The sequence below is a fragment of the Rhododendron vialii genome, chromosome 12a (assembly GCF_030253575.1).
Source record: "Rhododendron vialii isolate Sample 1 chromosome 12a, ASM3025357v1".
In the NCBI taxonomy this organism is placed as follows: domain Eukaryota; kingdom Viridiplantae; phylum Streptophyta; class Magnoliopsida; order Ericales; family Ericaceae; genus Rhododendron; species Rhododendron vialii.
The window spans coordinates 9,407,395-9,430,649 of NC_080568.1; the positions used below are offsets into that span (position 1 = coordinate 9,407,395).

Here is a 23,255-nt window from a genome sequence, read left to right on the forward strand (position 1 = left end):
TCAAGCATAATTATAAATTTCAAAACTATTTTCTAACGTTTTATTCCTTTTTTCTTATAAGTAATTTAATCCTATTTGTTGTTGCTTTTGGCTGTAAATGATCCGAGCAGCTCTTAAGCTCGGCTCGGCTCAACTCTGCTTGTTTAGTAAACAAGCCGAGCTCGAGCTTTCTGCTCGTTTACTAAATAAGCCGAGCTCGGCTCTGCTCGTTAAGCATGGCTCGGCTCGATTAAAGAGGCTAGTTTAGTAAATGACTTAACTCGGATTTTTGACTCGTTTAGTAAACGAGCCGAGTTCGAGCTCGACAAAGCTCGGCTCGTTTACAACATGCAACTTTAATGTCTTGTTTGGATAGTGTTTTGAAAATTTTTGAGTTTAGTTTTTTTGGTAATGAGTGGAGAGAGAATTAAGGTAATAATTGAAGATAAGAGGTAATGAGTGGAGAGAGATAGAGAGAGAGAGAAATGAGAATAATGATTCGAGAGTGGAAAAATAAATGAAAGTAATTATTGAAAATAAGGATAATGACTATTTTTTAACTTGATTTTTTTTTTTCAAAATGTCATCCAAACAAGACATAAATAACCTTAAGAGAAAGCAAAGAGGTGTCAACTATTCAAAGACCATGATCCAAAAAAGAATAAAAACCTATAGAAAGACCACACCAGAAACCGTACTGTGAAAAACCAGCTAGCTTGCAACAAATTTCTTGGATCCATGCCCACGGGTGTCAAATTTAGGCCCCGTTTCGAAACTCATTTTAAGTACTTTTTAAGAAGGTAATTTCAAGGTAAAAAATAATGTATTTATGCAAATAATTTTTCTAACAATATGAATCTTGTTTATAGATTTTATCGAGATCTTTTATACGGTGCAAAAAAATTTTATTTTTTTTATTTACATTATTTTTAAATTTAAAAATATGAAATAATTAATTACTATTTTTTAAAAAGGTATTTTGAAACGGGCCTTAATAATATTCTAGTAATCCATTGGCAAGCACAAAAGTCAACGAAGGTGATGTGAGAGTTTTGCTTTTCGGCCATGGTTTTTGAGCCACCCATATTGGCCCATAGTGTGTCAAATTTAATAATCCATTGGTAATATTATGCATATTAAAAAACTGGGCCAAGGTTAGATTTTTTGAAGTACCTGTTGGAATTTCGGTGAAATGAAATTGGGAAAAATGTACGTGGAGGGTCTCTCGAGACAATTGAACGGTCCCTTGTATGTTCATGGTTGTACTTGATTTGGGCAGCTCAAAGGCCCGCAGTTTAGGCTAATTTTAAGCCCGTGAAGACTGAATTTATTCCTCATATTCACTACTGTAATTTTCTTCTTTTGGTAAAAGAGATCAGTCCCATTTCTATTGTGGTACAAAAGTTTCGTATTCCATGCACTAAAGTTTGAAATTTCAATCTTCTGTGTGACAGTGTGAGACAGGTAAATGCTAGTTTGGTTCACCAAGACTGCTCCTAATGATGTTTTGTAAGTGCAGGATTCGGTTCGCATATTTGTATTTGTTCATTTCGAATCATGTAATTCAATATGTATTATTATCAATAGAATTGTATTCTGGACTAGTCGGTGAATGAAGCTGGTGGGGTTTGAACCCTCACCTAGTGCAAAAAGTATAGGCGTCCACCACTTGACTGTGAGTCCATTTGCCGCATGCATGGAAAGTGAAATAACAATCCCAACAAAAAAAGAAGTGAAATAACACTCTCATGGCCACTTTAAAGTTTTCTTTTTTAAAAGCAAAAACAAAAAACACCACATTTTGCCATTTTAATAGTCATGACTTTTTTTTTAGTATACTTAATTAAATTATGAATTTTTATTTTTAACATGCTTTAAAAAATTCAAAAGTTCATTTTTATTGCAATTTTTCTCCTTTTAGTTCGACCCCTCATAGGTAGAGACCGTGACTTAGGTAGAGACCGTGACTTTGCGAATGCAAAAGTCACAATTTTTTGAGTTACATATGATTTTTCTTCGACTGTACAAAACCATTCTCATTCCGCTCCGCATCAAAAGCGTAACAAGCATAGCTGCATAAGGCTGCTAGTGCTGCACCTCACACGAACTACTATTTCTGTGGATTAGTCTTTTATAGTAAGAGAGTGCACACGCGTAACTTTAAACAAAATTCCGAACACAGCTATGTTTGAATCATTCAACGTAATACTATATCCAACGTTCAGGCACAATTGCGTCTAGAGTTGTGTTTTAAAATTTGTGTGCTCATTGCTCTTTCCGGTCAACGGTAATAAGATAGAATTTCTGAAGTACCAAAAAAAAAAGGGAAATGATATTCACACTACAAAAATTGATGCAGACACTCCAAAATCAGTGTAATTCCAAAGCCATTTTCTTTTGATTTTGGAGTGCCTGCATCAATTTTTGGAGTGCCAATATCATTTCCAAAAAAAAAAATCCCGGTAATAAGATCATAAATCCTATACTGGGCCCTACTTATCCCCCCCGTGAAAAAAATTTGCTTCAGAAGTGTGTGAGGAGTTTCATCAAGCCCAGAAATCAGAGCCCAAAAATCTGGGCACGAAACACCCCGGCCCTTTTCGACTGGACGAGTCGATATCACACGGGTTCTCAAATATCTATGCTTTTGTTTTTGTTTTTGTTTTTTTTGACGAAACAGAATATATATATATATATATAATTAAACACCGCCTCATAGGGTAGACCACCAACCATGTTGACATAGACGGCAGTGTTCTAAAAATCGGAATTAATTGGTGATTAATTACTGGTGGGACCTATCAGACTATATCCGATTAATTGCTATGCGGTGATTAATTGCCGATTACTAATTGTTATGCGCCGATTACTAAGCCTCAAAGCTTGAAGTTGACTGACCGTCCGACTATAGCACCTAACGATTTTTAGATCATTAGTGGGGAATTGGGCGAGCATGTTGATCATATCCGCATAACCCGTGGATTGAAAATCTCTCTTTCTTGGCTATATTGGAGCAGTTGTGCTACTGGAGTGACTCGGAGATTTTAAACTTGGGTTGTTTTCTTGAGATAAACAAGGGCATTTAAGTGCAGCGGCATTGGCAGGAGCAAGAAGTAGCTATGAAATAATATTACTATGATTTACGACCAGAAGTTGGGGCGCGAGTTGAATTTTGCATATTTTATCAAAATTTGATCAAACAAACAATAAGCAAGAAGAAGTTGAATTTTTTTTAAAAAGAAATATAAAATTAAAATGGCTAATCATTATGGACCAATTGGTGGTGCCGATGGCGTGAAGAAATTTGTGTGTTCAGAAGATGGAGGATATGAAATTTATTACATAGCCGCAAACGTCTCCGGCTCTCCGAGAAGAAAAAAACTAAAAATATGTACAATTAGAGGCTCAGCATTAGAGGTATTTTTGTTGGGTATTTGACTATTTGGATTAGCAGTGGTTAGAGAGAGGTGGAGAAGAGAAATAACTTTGTGAATGATAAATACACGCACGTACACTGATGCTTGCTCTCTTACATAATTACAAAAGCTTATCTAATCTACTCTAATTCCAGTAGTATATTCTACTCCATATATACACAAAGCTTACCTCTAATGGAATTTACTTTTTAAGGCCCTGTTTTTGCTAAGGATACTTATTTGTAATTTTTAAGTTTAAAAATAATAGACTTACTGAAATATCTTTTGAGCGGTGCAAAAAAAATTATAAAAAAAATATTTTCATAAATACTTTAATTTTTCACCTTAAGAATTATAAATAAATAATTATTTTTTAAGAAATCTTAGCGAACACAACCTAAAAGTGATTTTCCCTTTTCCATGTCATTGTCTGTGCGAGGGGATTCTGGGGAAGAACAAAAAGAGCGGATTTTTGGAGGGAACTGAATTTTTGTTTTGGGTGTTTTTACGGGCTTTGAAAAGAAAACGTGGGGTGAGGTGTTTGGGTTTGTAAAGTTACCACTTTGCCCAAAGTATAACTGCCACAGTAGTTCTGACGGTTTAGATTAAGTGATTTGAACGAGGTTATTTTCGGATTAGAAAAAGTCATCATGGCTTAAGTTTGAATGAAAAAAGGCCTGGGAGCCCATTTGACATAATTATTTAGAGATAAATGCATTTTTTGATATTATATCAAACAATATTTAATCAACGTGATTTTTGGCGTGATAAATGTTCGGTGAATTTTAAAAAATAACGGTTTCAATCATTATTGTGAGTCCGAAAAAGCTTCACAGATCTGGGAAGAGTCTACAAATAATAAAAAACTGAACCGAACTGGTTGGAAGAATACTGGACAGACCCTTACCCAAGGTCCAAATCGGGTGTAGCCGGGTTGTTTTATTTTCTTTTTCTCATTTTTTCATTTTAATCTGGTTTGACTACCGTGGAGAGCCGTTGTGCGCAAGTTTCTAGAATTTTTGTTTTCGGAATTATAATTAATACTCCAGAATTTCCCCTTCGCCCAAAATTCTCAAACACGCTCTTGCTTTGCCCGCTGTTCTCTCTCTCTCTCTCTAGTTCCATCCCAACCAGCCCTTCGCAGCAGGTAACAACCATCTCTCACTTACAAATTCGCTTCTGAAAGTTCATTTATACTTCCCTCTTCTGTTCGTTGTTTAGGGTTTAACTTGTCACGTTTCTCTATGGTCAGTTTTCCCCCCCTTCCCTAACGGCGAACCCTCCGATGCAGGCTCTCTCTTTGGATAAATCCTGAATACTTCCAACAAACCCACAAATCACTGGTACCGCGTAAATCAAGGCGTTCCGGGCAGGAATTGAACAGATCTCCCATTTTCAGGTTCTGCTCTTGCTCTTGTTGAAATGGGTTTTTACTGTTTTATTTGGTTTCATTAGGGTTTGGGAATTTTCGTGAATATTTGTGGTAGAAGTGTGTTGTATTGGGTTATTTGGGCTTCTTATGGTATAAATGCTAAGTTGCCCCAATTGAAATAGGCAATTGTGTTACTTTGTTGAATTGGGAATTTGGGATTGTATTGCTTTTGGTGATTCCATTAGGGTTTGGAAATTTTCATGAATTTTTGTGATAGAGCTGTGTTGTATTGGGTTGTTAGGGCTTCTTTCAGTATAAATGTTAAGTTTCCCCAATTGAGGCGGCAATTGTGTTATACTAGGTTAAGTATTGGTTTTTTTACTTTGTTGAATTGGGATTGTATTGCTTTTGGTGATTATATTACGGTTTGGAAATTTTCGTGAATGTTTGTGATAGAGCTGTGTTGTATTGGGTTGTTAGGGCTTCTTTTAGTAGAAATGCTAAGTTTCCCCAATTGAGCCAAGCAATTGTGCTACGCCAGGGATTGAGCTAAGCAGAATTGGGATTGTATTGCTTTTACTTCGTATTGGTTTTTTAGTTTTTTGAAATGGGATTGTATTGCTTTTGGTGATTCCATTGGGGTTTGGAAAATTGCATGATTTTTTGTGGTATAAGCATGGTGTATTGGGTTATTAGGGCTTTGTATAGTATGAATGTTAAGTTACCCGAATTGAACTAAGCAATTGGATATTGGGGGTTAGACTCGGTTAGGTATTGGTTTTTTACTTTGTTCGGTCCAACCGTCCAACAATGTGAAAATTATTAACTGCTTGTTTTATGACCTGTTTGGCTCTCATTTCATTTTCATTTTTGGTTTTCTATTTTCTTTAAAACTTTGAAATATGATGAAAATTAGGTCATCGATGAAGTGAACAAAGTAATTGTGTACGCTCAGTTAGTTATTGTTTTTTTTTTCTTTGTTGGGTCAGAATGGATGGCTAGATTTTACTACCTCTTTCTCATTGATGTGCTCCAGATGAAATATTCTGTTCTGCCAAAATATACGAATTTCTTTCCAACTTTTTGAAAAAATGTGATGCATAAATGCAGGATTCGCCTCTGTTCCATTTTCATTACTGCGTGCGGTTTGTGGTGGGGATTAGGTACGTTTGGCCTTCCAGGTCTACAAGGACGCAAGGCCTTTTTGTATTCAGTTCTATCTGAAGAGTTGAATTTCTGGCATATGGCTGTTCAGAAATAAAGAATTTCTGGCATATATTCACCTATTCAATCAAGGGGAGAATCTGTTTTAACAAGGTGGATACCTCCTTTAAGTCTGCAGTCCTTCTCTGCTGGGACTAATGCGTGGGAAAGGTAAATCTGTTGCTCATTCTAAATCCAGAACTTGTTCTGGGAGGAAGACATTGAAAAGGTGCAAGAACAAGTGGGAAGCTGATAATGTTGTCCTCATTGATGTTGATAGTGATGATTTCGATAATGTAATTATTGTCGATGTGCCCGAGTCTCTAAAGCAGAAGTTACAAGGTGGCGTGCTGCGAAAAGGGAAAAAATGTCTAATAGGGACTACTGTTATCTGCATTGATGATGATGATGATGATGATTCTGACACCTCCTGTAGCGGGAGATTTTCCCCAGCCTCAAGCGACAATCAAAATTCAGCGAATGAAGTTGGTGATGATTGTCAATTTGTTCCAGAAAAATTTCCCCCGTTAAATTTATCAAAGAGCAAAAGGACCTATTCTGGAAAAGTGTTCAACGGAAATCGTTATGGTGATAGTTATTCATCTGATAATGATTCTCCTGATTGTGAGGTTATGGAAGACTCCTTTGGAAAGCTTCGTGAACAATGGGAAAAAGCTAACATGAAGAAAAAATCTGATGTGCGCAATGGTCAATTTGGTAGAGGTGATCAGGTTTCTACTTCTGAGTTGCGTAATGGTACTCAGCACGATGTTGAAGTAGAAAACATCACTAACCAACCTACAGAAGCAAACGTTCCTATTTCAAGCAATGCCAGTTCTGACAAAGGAAAGCCGTCTGGTGATTCCAGTTATCGTGATGAACCGGGTAGTAAACAAGTCAATACTATCAATAGATTTTCTCCTGATAGAGAACATACCCTGCATGCAGACTATCGTACGTCAAATCCCAAGCCAACTGTTGACCCAGACTTTGGTTGTAGTAAAGATAATTTACCAGATGAAGAGGGTTCCTACTTCAGGACCCAGCATTCAGTTGATAAGGAAGTTGGTGGTGGTGGCAGAGAGGAAAATATTGAGCAAACTCCTAGTTCCAGTTCTCATTTTCCTAATGAATTCAAAAGTGGAATTAGTATATCTCCGGATAAGGAGAAATCAGTAGATGAAGAACCTTCATTTCACAATATTAGGCAATCGGATGGAAGACAGAATGTTGGCGTTATGGATGTTGCAGTTGGAAATGTTCCAGGGGGAACTTACTGTGAAGATCCACCCTTCGGAGAGCCAGAGTTAAGAGGAAAAAACGGTTGCTATCAGGAAGAAGCACAGAACGAACGGGAAATGCGGACAAGGGAATTATCTGGGGAATTTATGCCTGACCATCTATATGAAGAACCGGATGTTACATTTCATGCTCAAGATGGTGATGTTGTGAATGCTGTTGACAATTGTATAATTAACGAACGGGAAAAGCTTAAGGAGACCGATGAATACAAGCGAGCAGTAGAGGAAGAATGGGTATCCAGGCAGCGAGAGCTACAACTTCAAGTATGGCCAGTGTATATCTTAGCTAATTATAGCATTGGGTTTGTTTTCAAAATTACGTGTTGTCCTCCTGGTTTTTACGATCATAGAGTTTGACTGCGTAGCTGAGTCTTTTCTGTCTATCAACTTTTCTTTGTGTTGAAAATACCCACGAGAGGGCAGCATGGTTTTAAGTACGGATTTTATTCTGCTTTGTTGTTGCATGGGTTTAGAGCATTATCTAGAAATCTTAAAAATAGTACAAGGAGTTAAGGACACGAAGTAGTTAATCAAGATCTGCAATAAATTTAATTTACTTGTAAGATATGAAATTTGTCCTTCAGCATGTATTTCTGCATTTGTTGCACGAGTTACTAAAGCATGTTCATAGCTCAGGACTCAGGTTTGGTTAGTCTTCGTCAGCAAAGCCTAGACACAATTTTTTGAAATTGTAAACCCCACGAAGGTTTTTCCAATGTGCTATCCGAAAACAAGAAGTCCAGTTTAGCAGCATCTCTTGACAAGTCTAGTTGAGTTATGTTAATATAACCTAACTCAAAGTATTCTTCTTTATCACTCGGAAAATTGATACTTATCTTGAAATTTGCGATTGTCCACAGGCACTCAGATATGCAATGACATATTTTCCCCTTTCTAAGTATTATTGGGGTTTAAGGTCTAGCAATAAACTTGTACATTTTTGGCTTAGGATGTGAGATCTAACTTAGAAGGAAAATTGGGAGGGGTGCTTAGAAGAAATTTGAATAATGAAATATAGTGAAAAAGGCATATCAATATTGCCACTACGCTGAATTTTGGGATCGACGGACCAGAACAGGCTGCAACAGCTGTTGTGCTACCACTTCGTGCTGCTATGGCTCTGTTGCGGCTGCATGCTTGTGAATCTCTGTTTAGCCGATCTAGTTGCTCGGATTACAAATTCGCTACAAGCTACAAATGTCAATATATATATTTTTATAGTGTGGGCTGTGTAGCACAAGGGCTCATGCATGGCCAAACAAGCAAGAATTGGATATGCAGCAGTCGGAAGATATTAACCTGCAGTAAGAGCCCAAAATGTTACTAAACGCTTTTCCCTGGCTATTATCAGAAAGGCATCTTTTCTTGGGAAATAACCTAATAACGTGGGTATATTGTGTCAACCCTTTGTTAAAGGTGTTTTACTTCAAATTCATCACGATGTGGTAGTCACCCGTCTGGTAATCTTACATAAATATGCTTACATGTATTAGGGTTTCATGTTCTAATTTATGTAGGAGAATGGCAGGATTTTAGGAATTGTAAGGGAAACAAAAAAGTAGGGTTTTAGAGCTGTGATTTGGCAATGTTCCATTACTAATTTATGTAGTTTGGGGCTGTCGATAGTACTATGTGAACAGTAAAAGGGCCGATTGTAAACAGAAAACAAGAATAAAAAGAGAAGAATAGAAGAAAGGTTTGGGAGTCGCTCCTAGAAGTGTTCGGCATCACACCTAATGTTTGATTGCATCACAGAGTCCGTCAAAGAGACTGTAAAGCTCTGTTTTTTCTGTAATATTCATTACCCTTATTATTGAGGCATTGCATCTTTATATATGTACTAGAGCCTCCCTAATGTAAATAAGGAAACTTGTTAACTTTTGACTTCTAAAATCAGTCTAAACCCATAAGACATAATTAAAAACGAACATCTCTTCTGCGCATCTTGTACGCTTTAACAGGTTGCTGCCACTTGTCTCTGTCACAAACCTTTTCCCCACTTCTTTTTTGTGCATACATCCACATCCGCATCCACATCCAAACATAAGAAGAATTTTCTCATACTTTGGGGCCATCGTTTTGTTTTGTTTTTACTTCTGGTAACCTAGGTTTACCCTTACCTGCATGCTAGAGAAATGGTACTGCTGTTCAAAAAGAAGAGAAATGGTACTGACTCAGGCTTTCTACGAGTGAAACTTTTTGTACGTCAGGGCCTGACCTATGATGGTATCTGTGCTGTTGAATGGATGAACCATCAATTGGCAGTTGATATGCTTGGTCTTTTGCAGGCTGAAGAAGCACAAAAATTGCGGCTGCTGCGGAAGAGGATGAAAGCTGAAAGTTTGCGTTTATTAGACATGGAGAGAAGACAAAAGCAACGGGTGGAAGAAATACGGGAGGTTCAAAAGCAGGTATGCAAGATTCTTACATTTATTCTCCCCGAAACAACAAATTATTGTCTTCTGTTACATTCTTTTGCCTTAGCTTTGATATTATTTGAACATATTGATGATTTCCTTTCTCCCTCTCAAAACCTCCAATCAATTGGTGCCTGCTATGTAAACCTTTTGTCGTGATTATGTTTTGTCAAGGGCTATTTGTGATGTGAAATTGATTGAAATCATAGCCTCTTTCTGGACAATTTCCTGATTCCAGATTTGGTTTCTCTTGACGATTTCCTTTCTCCCTCTCAAAACCTCCAATCAATTGGTGCCTGCTATGTAAACCTTTTGTCGTGATTATGTTTTGTCAAGGGCTATTTGTGATGTGAAATTGATTGAAATCATAGCCTCTTTCTGGACAATTTCCTGATTCCAGATTTGGTTTCTGTTTTTCCCCCTCCCCCATTCAAGGTGGTAGCTGTCCATTTCACTGGGATCTTATTAATCTGCTTTGGTTTTATGTGACCAAACTACCTTACTTTATTTTCTCTCAACATTTTTCCTTGGCGCTATACCTCGCATTTTATGAATGGGTTTGTTTCAAATTTCCTCTTGTAGTCTTAAAAGACATCCATTTTAACATCCCCATCTCGATTATCAAGAGATGGGTACATGTTTGCCATGGTCTAATGTTGCTTTTATTTACTTGTAGGATGAAGAGAAGATGAACTTAAAAGAACAAATTCGTGCTGAAGTTAGGAAGGAGCTTAAACTATTGGAAATTATGTGTCGAGATATGGCTTCGTTGTTGCGTGGCTTAGGAATCCAAGTGGGTGGTGGGTTTCATTCACCACCACAAGAGGTGAGATAAGTAGTTTGATATTAGTGGCAATGTTCTAAAAGTCGCTAGGCGCTAGTCGGGTGGTCGGTCACCTTCGAGCGATTAATTGGCAATTAAGCGGTGCATATTAATTAGTAATCGGCGATTAAACGTTAGTCGGACCTAATCGGATAGGCCCTGCCAGTGATAAATCAGTGATTAATCGCTGATTAATTCCTTGTTGTAGAACACTGAATTTAGTGGTTCAACAAATATAAGTGGTGAAAATGGCCGAGCAATTGGAGACTAGCTTTGGTGATTAAAGTATCTCATTGAACCAATATATGATCTATCTATACCTAGTCTTGAAATGCCTTTGCGTGCTTTGCATTCAACTTGAATTGCCTTGATTTTCTTATGACTCAGAAAGCTCAATGTTCCTGACAACAACTATGATTCCTTGCAGTCATGAAGTCAGATATTTTCATTGCTTTTATCATCCTTTTTATTGGCGTGTCCTGCCTGCCCGGCTGTTCCTTTTGTAATCTCTGGTTTAGTTTTTCCATGATCTATTTGCACTCTTGGATACTGACGATTGGATGGTGTAGCCATTGTTCTGGATGACAATACCAGAAGGAAGTTGGTGTTTTGGCCTAGTTTTTGGAACATTAGCTTGTTGAACTTAGGGATGTGTATGTGGAGGGAGTTTTTATTTTATTTTTATTTTTTTTATTATCACATTTGAGTCATTGTTGATCATCAACACGAGCTGCCATTCCCTAGAATTTCCAAACTTTGCTTGCATACTTCTAGGGACAATTTCTTATTGGAAGAGGGTAACTAAATGGCTAAATTACTTGGTCAGCTTCACCAAATTAGTTTCACGTTGTCAAATCTGTTGAGATAATATACCGAGAAGAACTTGAGGTGAAGTTTGTGAGCATGCGTCAAAGTGTCAGAATATACCCATATTTTGTGAAGTCTCTTTATTGTATAATTTCTTGGGTAAGATTGGAGTTTACAAGATCTTCTGTATCATATAATGCATAAGCGTAATATTGGGATTATATGAATTGTAATTTGAGAGAGCTTGAACTCCTAACACACTTCCTGGGCGAATTCCAATATAAGTGTCAGCTACATATCCCATACTCTAATGTAAATGCTCAGTGTTCGGCATGGCTGCTTCATACATTACTAAGAGTGCTTGATCAAGCGCCATCAGACGTGCTGGAGGCTTTGCGCAATGACAACAATGGTCTTGGAGTTCGTTGAGTTACCGAATCAGGTGTTTTTGTTTCTTCGGGCCTAGGCCCTCTTATGTACCCCCCCCCATAAAAAAAGAGAGTTACGTAACATAGTTGGGCACTACGTATGTGGATTGGCATTAGGCTTGTGAGCATGATTGTACTTGTTTTTGTATTCTCTATCTACTGTGATTCTTTCCAGATCTTTCTCCTTGCTTATTGGGCTTTAAAAAACTGTTTCAGGTTCGGGCAGCATACAAACTAGCTTTGTTAAGGTTTCACCCAGACAGAGCTTCTGGGTCTGACCTTCGCCAGCTGGTCGAAGCCGAGGAAAAATTCAAGCTTATTTCACGAATGAAGGAGAAGTTTTTGTCATAATATTTAACATATACGCGTCCCAGTAAATCCACAATAGAGTTATGAATCGGCCTCCCGTGCTTTAGATTTTCTCGAAGACAAGTCATCACTTTTTACTCAGTCCGCTCTCAGAGGATGGAGAAAGGCCTTTTTTCCACTCGCTTTGTAGAACAATTCGTTTTATGTACATCTGTTGTAATTTAACATGCATAGATGGAGCAGCGATTTTTGATCCCATGGGTGTCCCCTGGTGGAGTTTTAGGCTAAAATAAATGCAGGTTTTGGTTGTGCCAACTGCTGCTTTCTGTATTCGTGGTAGATTGTGCAAGTCCATGATACTGCTTGTGCATTTCTTGCTTGTTTTGATTGTTATTACTTTTCTGCTTCTGCGGAAGTTATATTTATGGAAAAAGTTCACGTTATAGTCCATTGTGCAATCGAACTTCGAGAAATAACCGAGCGTTCTAAGTGCGTGATTGGTTATTGATTTGCAATCACCATCGTATAGTGCTACAATCACCTGTTGTTTCAATTGGTTGTGCCCGTAGTTGTGTTTGTAGATTTGTTCAAATATGACATGTACTTGTGCTTGTGAGACATCTTATATTAATTTGGATGTCCAAAAAAAAAAAGGTTGCCCCATTCTTTCTCGTTTTTTTGGTATTTTTTGATGGGGCAATTTTGTTCGTTTTTTCTGAGTTTTTGTTAGATTCACGTAATATTTTTTGAAGTAGTCATTCATGTTGACAGGAAGAGTCTAAAAAGAGAAGATATAATGCCCACGACTCCCTCTTTTTAATACCACAAGTCTTTTGAGTCACCTTACATTTTTACCCTCAATCTCACTCTATCTCATTCTCTCTCTACTGTTCTAGTTTTCTCTCACTAAACAGACCCCTTGTTATATTCCCCCTATGGCCATAATCGTTTCTGTTCCCTTTGACGAACTTGAATTTAAGTGATTAAAGGCACGTCCTTGAAAGAAATTAAAACTCTCCAGATTAACATTGTAAGACAACGGTAGTAGTATATCTTACAATCATCTACATCTATTATAAACATCACAATTCAAAAACTACAACTTCGTGAGTATGACTCGAATTCCCTTCTCCGGGCGAATCGTGAGATTCAGGAACGACGGTGAGTGAACATAATTTGGAGAGAGGGCGAACTTATAGCGTTGCAATATCATCGAGAGTGCTATCTTGAACTCGTTTGCTGCAAAGTTTGAGCCCACACAAATATGAGAACCGAAACCAAACGGAATAAATCCTGTGATGTTGTTATTAGTTGCTTTGCCCACACCTTCTCCGAATCTCTCCGGCTTGAAGAAGTGAACGTCTCGTCCCCATATTTCAGCGTCATGGTGGAGGGACATAACTGGGATGTTCAAATCTGTATTGGCTGGAATAATAAACTCCCCCAGTCTGACTTCCCTTTCTACTCTTCTCTGCAAAGTGAGCACTGGTCCATATAGCCTCAGAGCTTCATTCAGAATCATGCTTATCTACAAGGACAAAAGGAGACCAAAAAGATAAAAATTTAGTACAAAAGATTACTGCGGCAAGCCAACGTCACACACTGGCACCTCAGTGCCCACTCACGACCACATGAGCTACAGCTCAGGGTCTTTTACAAGGGATTCTACCGGTACGATTTGTAAAATCCTAGCCATCCATACATATAACTTTCTTGGCCGGCTTTGGGGTCGATTACTTTGTCATACAATTCTCACAAGAAAATATAGGACGATAAGCAGAGTTGAATGATCCTTACAGTTTTTAATCTTGCAATGCCCTCTGGTTTCGGATTCTCTCGGCCGAATTGTTCAATCACTTCCTTTCTTGCCTTCTCTTGCCAATCTGTATGGATTGCCAGAAGACAAAGGCTCCAAGCTAGTACCCCATTTACGGTGTCGTGTCCAGCCTGGTAGAAAAACTTGCACTCTCCCACCATTTCGTCAACTGAGATTCTATTCCTTTCATCAGGATCATGATTAGCCGTTATAAGCGATCCAAGAAAATCACTCCCGTAGTCGTTTTCTTCTCCCCTCATCACTTTCTCTTCCCTTCTGTTTATCATTCCAATAATCAAATCTCGAATTGCTTGTTCTATTTCATCCGACTCAATGTCATCGTGTGATTTCAAAATCTTTCTGCAAACAAAGGTTGATAAATTGACATAGAGACAAGTTTGGCAATGGCTACTAAGACAACTTACTGGAAATTTTTTGTTTTCAATTTTTTTTCTCTCTCAAAATGAAAGAGTACTAGGAGAGAGAGAGCGTACCCAATGCCAGGAAAGCGAATCTTCAAAATATTCCTTGCTATAATTGTTGCCAACTTCATCAGCATGCGAAACATATTCTCGCCTTCCAAGTAACTGCTTCCAAAAGCTGTCCGGGAAATAACTTCTGATGTCAAGAGCCTAAACTCTTCATATACCTCGATCTCATTTCCTTCGTGTTTTCTCCATCTTTCTAGCATTGCTTCCACACTCAAAATCATCGCCGGAACCATTCCCTGCGTATATCGAGGGCCATCTTTGAATTTTTTTTAAAGTAACTATGCTACAAGAGCATAGTCCACAAGATGAAGTGATAATGCCACACTAAACACTATCTAAAAATTTAATTCGTTGAGATATTACTGAAAAAGTGAACTGTTTACCTTCAAGCTCTCTCCATAGAAAGCATGGTTGGCTATTTTGCGTAGCTTCGACCATTTTTCTCCTTCCGCTGCCCCGATTCCTTCTCCTACTAACTTCTTGATCAAAACATCGACCTTTGGTCTAGTAAATGCTCCATCTTTGTTATTGAGTATCTCTTTAACCAACTCAGGTTCAGTGACAACCAATTGAGCTTGAGAACCATGCCAGATTAAATAGTTTTTCCCTATTCCAATAGGTAAATTAAAACCAAAAAAAAGAAGCAGCAGCTAAACTTAGTCATCTGAGAAGCACTTTAAATGTATTCCTTTCTCTCTTCCTAATTACAATATAAACTTGTTGTTTAAGACTAAGGAACGAGATTGTGTGTCACAAAATATATATCTCGATCTCTCTAACCCGATGCATTGGTATCGATCTCTCTTTCATATCTCACGATTCCAATCATATGGTGCGACGTACTAACATATTGAAACATACGACATGATCATTTGGAAACAGAGAATTAGGGAACGGTATCGAGAGGTAAATCGGAAAGAATTTGGTACCATATAGCTGCTTCCATGCATGAATATGAGGCATAATTCTTGGGAAAATATGATGGGATGAGTAGTCCACTGGAGTAGTGCTGATCATGGATTCTTCTTCCATTTGGATGATCTCCTTGGTATTCCCATGGAGAAATCTGTAAGGAGGGCCTTTGATTCCTTGCGACCTCATCTTGTGTTGAATTCGAATCGGGGTCCACCATACCTTGTGCAAGAACCTTACTAGAGCTGCTAGTAGAAAGATGCAGAGACTAGTTGAAATGAAGGTTATAATCATGGCGATGATCCCCTGCCTCCACAGCCAAACACAGCCTTATCTTTCCTAACTCTGAACTTTAAATAAACTAGGCCACAAGCTCAAGTGTCGTAGATATAGACATATATATAGATAACAAGTCCCCTTCTTACGAGGGATCCCTTACTTTGCTTAATTGCGGACCTCATAGATTCCGATCGAATTTTGATGATCTGAATCGTTTAATGTGATCAGAACGTGATTTTAAGGGCTCCGCTTGAAATCAACAAAAAAATGACTGGAAAGTGCTTCATCTGAGCAATTTTCATTAAACCGTTCAGTAAAAAACTGCACAAATCAAGCACTTCCCGATCATATTTTTTGTCAATTTCTTGCAGGTACCCTTGTCAATTTCTTGCAGGTACCCTTGAAATCACGTTCTGCACATATTGAACGGTTCGGATCATCGAAATTCGATTGACAAAGGAGGTCCGCACTTAAGGTCCTTATAAGAAGAATTCTATAAATATATATATATATATATATATATGTGTGTGTGTGTGTGTGTGTGTCTTTCTTTTTGCCAGAGATAGCATCAGTAAGGACCAACCCCACGACTCACTTGTGGGGGTCCCCATCGAAATAGCATCCGTATGTTAGTAGAGACATCGGTATATAGGAGACGATTAGCTGAACGGAACCCAATACCTAACCTCTAAAAGTAGAGCCTAAATGATTAGCCAAAATACACGTAAGTTGGTTCGCACACCTCATTGTATAAGGAAAAAAGTCCGCTGTCTATATATTGGGTTGGAATCTTTGTGGTGAAAGTGTTGAGTTTTCTACGCACGTGAAGAGAAAAAAATGTCTTTGATAGAGTTTAATCTCATAGTGGTGGCCAGAAGGCTTTGAATATTGAAAAGGACATTTGAATTAGTGCTGGTGGGTGGCTATCAAATTGTTTTCTAATGCATGAAATAATCGAACATCAAATTGATATTTCTAGTTACTAAATATCAATTAGTTCTTTTAATTCATCCAAACAATGTTGAATTTTTCTTGACAAGAAAATATTTTCTTACATTTTCATTTTAGAGTCCAAATACTCTTGTTGAGAAGGAGAGAGTATCATTTTACAATTTTTTTTTTGTTGTTGCTTGGACTTTATCAGTGCTTTGGTGAACTCTATATATACAATGCTCCTGAGAGGCTGAGACATGCCTCACCATCTTACATATTTGTTTTGTTTGATGAAATTTTGGAAAATCGCTGCTCTGAAACGTTGGATTAGGTGCTAGGTTTGTGTACACGCTAGAAATTGGAATGTAAAAATGAAATTGCCGTTTGTGATGGACTATTTGTAATGCCTCTGGGTTTTGGAATGAAATTGCCGTTTGTTCCAAAAAAAAAAAAAAAAAATCGGAATGTGAAAATGATTTTGGGCACGTTTGTCAGAAAGAAATTAATTGAAATTTTGAGTTAGAAGTTTGAATAATTTGGGGATCCAATCGAGCAAAGTCTTATGTTAACTGTCCCGGTAAAGTTGATAACTTAAGAGGTTTCGAATGTGGGACCTTTTTTTTTTGTTGAGAAACAGGCAATGTAGTTATATTGAAAAAAAAAAACCAACAATTACATGGCCAAAAATGCCTTCCCAAAATACAACGGAAAATTACAACTAAAAAACAGAAAACACAACCAAAACAACAAAAATTAACAAAAGCAGCAAAACAACAACAGTAGTAGTGAAAAACCAACAAAATCCACTCGAGACCGGATTTTGGAGAAGTAAGATCTGCATCAAGCTTAAAGTACCAAATTCCTCACCACCCCGCTGCTACGTTGCTGTCGAGAACCTACCATCGTCACCTTCTTTAGAAGCTGTTGGAAGCCGGAGCTCGAAATCCATCACAGATTGGTGATGGTCAAGCCAAAAATGCATGAGAAGTCTCAACCTAGATCTACTTTGTTATGATGGCATTCCAAAAGTCTTTTAGTGTACCATGTTATGTAAAATTTTTACGCTAAAGTAAAAGACAAGTTTTGGAGTGGCATCATAAAAAATTAAAAGTGTCAAGATCATTTGCCTTATGCAAATAACTTACTTCTAGTGTTCTACGTACACCAACCTTACTACTTCTAGTCTTCTACTACAAGGTCTACTTTCTCATCCAACAGCATCTACAGCAACTCCAACCCATCTTCATTTGAGCACTAAAATTTCATTTTGGAGAATCTATTCCCTCTAACCCTTCTTCATTTTGGATCTCCAGGGTCTCCAAAATGGAGACTCAATTTCCATTCTCCGTATTTGGAGGGTTTCCTTTGTCGGACCGCTTTTCAAGTATGTTTTTAGAGCGGTCAAAGGGAGTAGCATTGTATAACCAAATCTATGGGGCACTCCAGACCCAACATCCTTCTAAATGGAGGCCCTCTCCATTTTTCTCATTTTTCATCAATTCCATATAAGTTTTATATTATGCATACTATTTTTGTATAATTGGTATCATTGAAAAGATATTAATAGTTGCAGTTGGTTGCAGATGTAGGCGTTTTTGGTGCGGTGAGAGCTGCAATGATTGTTGTTGGTGACCGTTGGTGGTGGTTGCTGGCGGCTATTGGCGGTGGTTGGTTTGCTGATTTGGCTTGGGGACTGACTGTTTTCGGTGGCTGTTTGTTTGGATTAGGGTTTTCTTTTTGGTTTGGGCTTGGCTCATTAGGTGTTCTGGGCTTGGCCCAATATATGCGGGCTTTGTCCCAATGGGTGCTTCCTGACTGGTGATAATTCTTAGGTTTAGGAATTTACTGTTCTTAAATTCAGGATTTTGATGCCATCATTCATTGTTTCTTTATTCTTTGTAACAATTTCAAATTTTTTTTTTTGCCTTTCAAAAAGAAAAAAAGAAAAAGATATTAATAGTATCTTTAAAATTTGTCTGAGATTAAGTACGTATAAATACATTTTGAAATAACATCAAATGGAGAGAAATTTTGGAGATGAAAAATGGAGAATTGGGATTTGAATTGTTGATTCTCCAAAATTACTTTTTGAATAAAATATACTATATATTCTTAGTCTTCAAAATAGCCGGAGAAAAAGTAAGAAATGAGTTGAAGTTGCTCTCATGCCCGTCCTGCAAAGGCTAAAAGGGTTAGCTGTAGGCTGTAGCTGTTCACCAACCTTACTACGTACTTTAGACTTCTACAAGAAGGTTTACTTCCTCGTCCAACAACTTTCATGCCCGTCCCGCAGCGGAGGCAAATGGCTTTGCGTCTTGGATCCCAAATTTACTTTTCCTGACGTGACTAAGTCACTTTTGTCTTCATACTACATCGTAGAATCTATGCCTAAAAAATATGGTTAAAAAGTTAAGTACTCCAATTTTCACTCCGTTTGAACCGGTAAAAAGATGTTATTATTCTGATTATATTATTCTAAAGAGCCATAATTAAATTTTATCTTTGAGGCTTTCATAATCACGTTTCTGCTCCATAAAATTGCAAATGAAAGGTGTTAGGATTTTTTTTTTCACCAAACGGCGACGTTTATTGGTACTGGGTAGGGTAATAGTACTGGGTAGGGGCTGCTGCGCTTCCTGCGTATCAGAGCCTCCGGGTCCCCATATGTTTGGTTCAATAGAATATAATTAATAATGAAATATAATTGGAGGAAATAAGATTGGAATATTCATTCTCATTCTCAAGTTTGGTTGTACTTAGAAGTAGTCATTCTTATTTGCAATGAAATGGTGGAGAAATTTTTCAGTGCCGGGTGAGTATCACGTGGTGTCCGCTCGGCACATCCGAGCCATCCAATGCGATTTTGGACGGCTCAGATTTGGAGAGAGAAAAGGGAGCGGTGAGAGGAGAGTGAAGATTTTAATATGAGCCATCCAAAAGTGCATCGGACAGCTCGGGATTGCCGAGCGGTCAGCACGTGGGATATATCTGCTTGGCACTGAAAAATCTCTCGAAATGGTGTGGCAATAGTAATTTTGGAGTGGCAATATTAATTTTTTAGTTGGCAATAGTGAATCTTGGAGTGACCTTAGTAATTTTGGTGTGACAAAGAAATAGAATGACAATTCTTTTACTAAGGTGAATAGTGAACCAAATATGAGATTAAGTATGCCATTAGAATAACCATTTCATTTCAACTTTGATTCCATCGAACCAAACATACCCTAATGGCTCGTTTGTTAACGGGATATGACTTGGAGTGGAGAAGAGGGATAAAATAGGCGGGGGATATAAAATGAGGGGGGATTATTTTAGAAAGGGGGAATTAAAAGTTACTTAGTTTGTTTAGTTTGTTTAGAATGGGAGATATGTGTATGCTTGGTTTGTTTTGTAGTTGATATTAGGGGGTGCGTGATGTAAATGATGTAAAATTCCATTTCCGTCCTCCCAAAAGTCTCAGCCACCAGGCCATCACAAACATGCCGAACAAAAGGTTTTTTTTCCACCCCAAAATTCCACATTGTTTCGGCTCATTAGTTTTTATTTTTCCTCCAATTTTGTGAAAAGCAATTCTGTATCAATTCCAGTTTGCGAAAAACAATTGTGTATCACTTCCAGCTTCTTTTTTCCCGGTATTAACATATGTCCAAAAAGATCGAGCCAACCTCTTCACCATAATTTTCTCCAAAAAATTAATTATTAGCGAATTTATATGCTAGTTTAATCTTGCTTGGCTCAAAATATAAAAATTCATCGAGAGATTTCGTGTAAATATTACGGGTTAATAGAGCTAGTTGAGTTAAGATAACTCTGATTAATGACCCTAAAATACAGTGACAATCTCGTTGTCTCTATTGACCCTCCCCAATTTCCATTAGGGAATTCATGATACGGGACAGCCTTAATGTTAGGCAAATTCTTGACTAAGGGTCGCTAGTCTGGTTATGTATTTGAACTATTTGCACTTCTGGACCCTCGTTTGGTTCCAGATTTATGAAATTCCGACATACCAAAAAAAAAAAAAAAAAACTTGAGCTTGAGCTTGAGGCGCCACTGTTTAAAATGTCTAAAATGATATGAGTGTCGTATTTTTACGTATATTTATACTTAGTTTAATTCCATGAAGAATCTAATACACAATCTTTTTAGTATACGCTATGCAATAGAGTACATTTTATAGAAGGAGCTTTTAGAAGTTGCATTGCTAATCACGGGGGCGTGGGTAGGTGTGGTGAGTTTTCGTACTCATCTAGTATAAAGTTCATTAATTTTGCATGCCTCTCCTTATCCCAGATGGCCTTTTCTTGATCATGTTCCCGCACAAATCAAACGAATAATTAGTGTGGTGTTCAGAGCACTGCCACGTGGTGCTCCGGATCACTTCAGAACCACACATTTATATCATTATATAGAGTATATACACTTAATCATACGTAGATCCTACAATGATGTGGTGTTCGAGTAATCCGGCCGAGCACCATGCACATTGCGGTTCTGATTGAATTATAATTAGAAGAAGGCCACAATAGCCGACCCTCTCTCTCTCTCTCAACCCTAGCCACCACAATTTCTCTCCTCCCTTCCCCTCCCCTCAAGGGTTCCTTTTTTTCGTCTGATCTGTGAGAGTTTTGTCTCTCGTTTTACAAGAGTTGTTAGTTTTGAATTTGGACGAATTTTGTCTATAAATCGGGTTCTCTCAATCGAGGTTGCTTCACAACGATATCTGTGCTTCAGCGTTCTATTCCTATACGACGTCTTTGGTGGGGCAACTTGTGGCGACTTAGCAGATCTGTAGTTTTTGAGAGTTTATTGGTGCGTTTATCCTTGGTTGGAGTGCATCTGATCGTCGGGTATTTGGTGTCTTTTATCCTTAACTTTGCACTTTTTCTCATTTGAGACTTCTAATTAGATGTTAGGCAGTTTAAGGGGGTGTTTGGCAGCCTCATTATCCCATTTTCCGTTTCTTCTTTTTGCATTTTGGTTGTTTGGCTGAGAATGAGAGAACTCATTCCAGCAGAATGGTTTTTCAGATTGGAAGAAAGGAGAAGAAAAGTGAGAAAGAGGTCCAGAGGAGTTTTTCCCATTCTCATTTTCCCATTTTCGTTTTCCAGCCACGCCAAAAGACATTCATACCCTTTCCGTTTGTCCATAATTCCACAAAACTCTCGAACATTATCCTCTGCACTGTCACTTACTCACATTCTTCCATGACACAAGACGAAAGATCTACCTGAAACCTTGATATGTGGAAACCAGATCGATTCCAAAACCCAAAAAAAGGAGAAATCAATTAATATAGAAAAATCATCAATCCAACAATAAGAAATCTCCAAAAACCAGATAAACAAGAAATCAAACCAATTAAGATATCCCGATGTGGGTGTGTTTGTTCTTCCCCGATGTTGCTGTTTTCAACCTAAGAATCATGGATTGAAAAGATTGCACCTTTATCAACACAACAATCACTATCGACGGGATTAGGGAGGGTTTGGGCTGCTTCGAGATGGCCGCGGTTACTGCTGAGGGACTTCCGTCGTCGGAGTACGACGGACTTCCATGGCTGTTCGGTTAGCCACATCCATATCCAGAGAGAGAGGGGGAGGCAAAAGGGGGGAGGAGAGGATAGGGCTGAAATGTAGGGAAGGGGACCACTGATAAATAATTAGGGGTAATATGGTAAAAAACTAACTCATAATTCATTTTCCTTACATATCTTTCAAACACTATTCTTATTACAAATTGCATTTTGCACATATCATCCAAACACTCTACCAAATTCAAAATATATTCTAACCATAATCCAAAAAGCCAAAAAGACAAAAAGTTGAAAATGAAAAGCCAAAAAGTAAGCTTCCAAACACCCCCTAAAAGTGTCGTTGTTGCGTTAGGTCATGCCTGGGTTAGGATGAAGACATCGATTGCCTTGTGATTTACTCGTTTTGTATTTGTTAGACTATTAGTTTGGCTTTGTCCAAGTTCATTGTAATGATCTTTGTTTTGTAAGTGCCTCTGGGCATTTATCAATACAATCTTTTCACTTTTGACAGAAAAAAAAAATACTATTGAATAATTAGACTAACCAATATCAAAAGGTGACAAATGCTATGTTAATTAACCTAAGCGATAGAATGATAAATATTGAAGTAAAACAATATTTTTCCACCATCAAAATAAGAAAAAGAGTAAAACATTAGAATTTTCTTCTTCCCAAAACTAATAACAGACCAACGAAAGTGCGCGGATTTCCTTCCACCATCTATATTTTATCACATAAGAATTTGGTTGGTGGCGTAGCTAGCTAAACCATTTTTGGGTTTTGTGATGATTGTCATGTGACAGTTTCTCATTATAAAAGATTATCTCTTGGAAAAGTGATTTTATAAGCCTAACGACCCATGTTGTAATTTGTTCAAGATTGATCTTATTTTTGTCTCAAATCGATTTTGAACGAGTTTTTAAAGAGAGTGACACAAAGTCACAAAAGCTAACTCAAGTAGCTAGCTTGGTGCGTTTATCACCCACATTCATAGAGAGTGCCGTTGTTTGCTATCCTTAGCTAATTATTTTGTTAATAGGGAAATTAGTAGTAGTACCTTTTGAAGAATCCGAAAAATTAAGAAGAAAAGGCCAAGAATCACACGATCAAATTCTAAAATGAACTAGAAAATTAAGGAGGTTTATGGAAATATAGGTAGAAATCAAAATTAAAGTTCTTTACCAAAAAGAAAAAAATTCAAAGCTCCATGGTGCATGTATAGCAAAAGTGAAA

General features: G+C 37.7%; 2 protein-coding genes across 6 annotated transcripts; one reads left to right on the plus strand and one right to left on the minus strand.

The window, feature by feature from the left end:
* Window positions 1–4,327: 4,327 nt before the first annotated feature.
* LOC131310530 (uncharacterized) lies at window positions 4,328–12,503 on the plus strand. 5 transcript variants are annotated; one of them, XM_058337594.1, is made up of 6 exons: window positions 4,328–4,542; window positions 4,687–4,794; window positions 5,878–7,535; window positions 9,560–9,682; window positions 10,365–10,514; window positions 11,963–12,503. In XM_058337594.1, exons 3-6 carry the CDS (start codon window positions 6,129–6,131, stop codon window positions 12,095–12,097), a joined length of 1,815 nt encoding a protein of 604 aa, XP_058193577.1. In that variant the 5' UTR covers window positions 4,328–4,542; window positions 4,687–4,794; window positions 5,878–6,128; the 3' UTR covers window positions 12,098–12,503. The 5 variants fall into 5 exon arrangements, with proteins under 5 accessions (XP_058193577.1, XP_058193576.1, XP_058193580.1 ...); XM_058337593.1 differs by having other exon boundaries at window positions 4,417–4,542; window positions 4,648–4,794; XM_058337597.1 differs by lacking the exon at window positions 4,328–4,542 and adding an exon at window positions 11,643–11,760 and having other exon boundaries at window positions 4,556–4,794; window positions 11,963–12,094.
* Window positions 12,504–13,052: 549 nt separating this feature from the next.
* LOC131310531 (cytochrome P450 CYP749A22-like) lies at window positions 13,053–15,660 on the minus strand. Its single transcript, XM_058337599.1, has 5 exons — window positions 15,292–15,660; window positions 14,746–14,969; window positions 14,366–14,598; window positions 13,853–14,231; window positions 13,053–13,583 (listed from the first exon to the last, which is right to left on the minus strand). The coding sequence occupies exons 1-5, from the start codon at window positions 15,566–15,568 to the stop codon at window positions 13,152–13,154; spliced, it is 1,545 nt and encodes a 514-aa protein (XP_058193582.1). The 5' UTR covers window positions 15,569–15,660; the 3' UTR covers window positions 13,053–13,151.
* Between the last annotated feature and the right edge of the window lie 7,595 nt (window positions 15,661–23,255).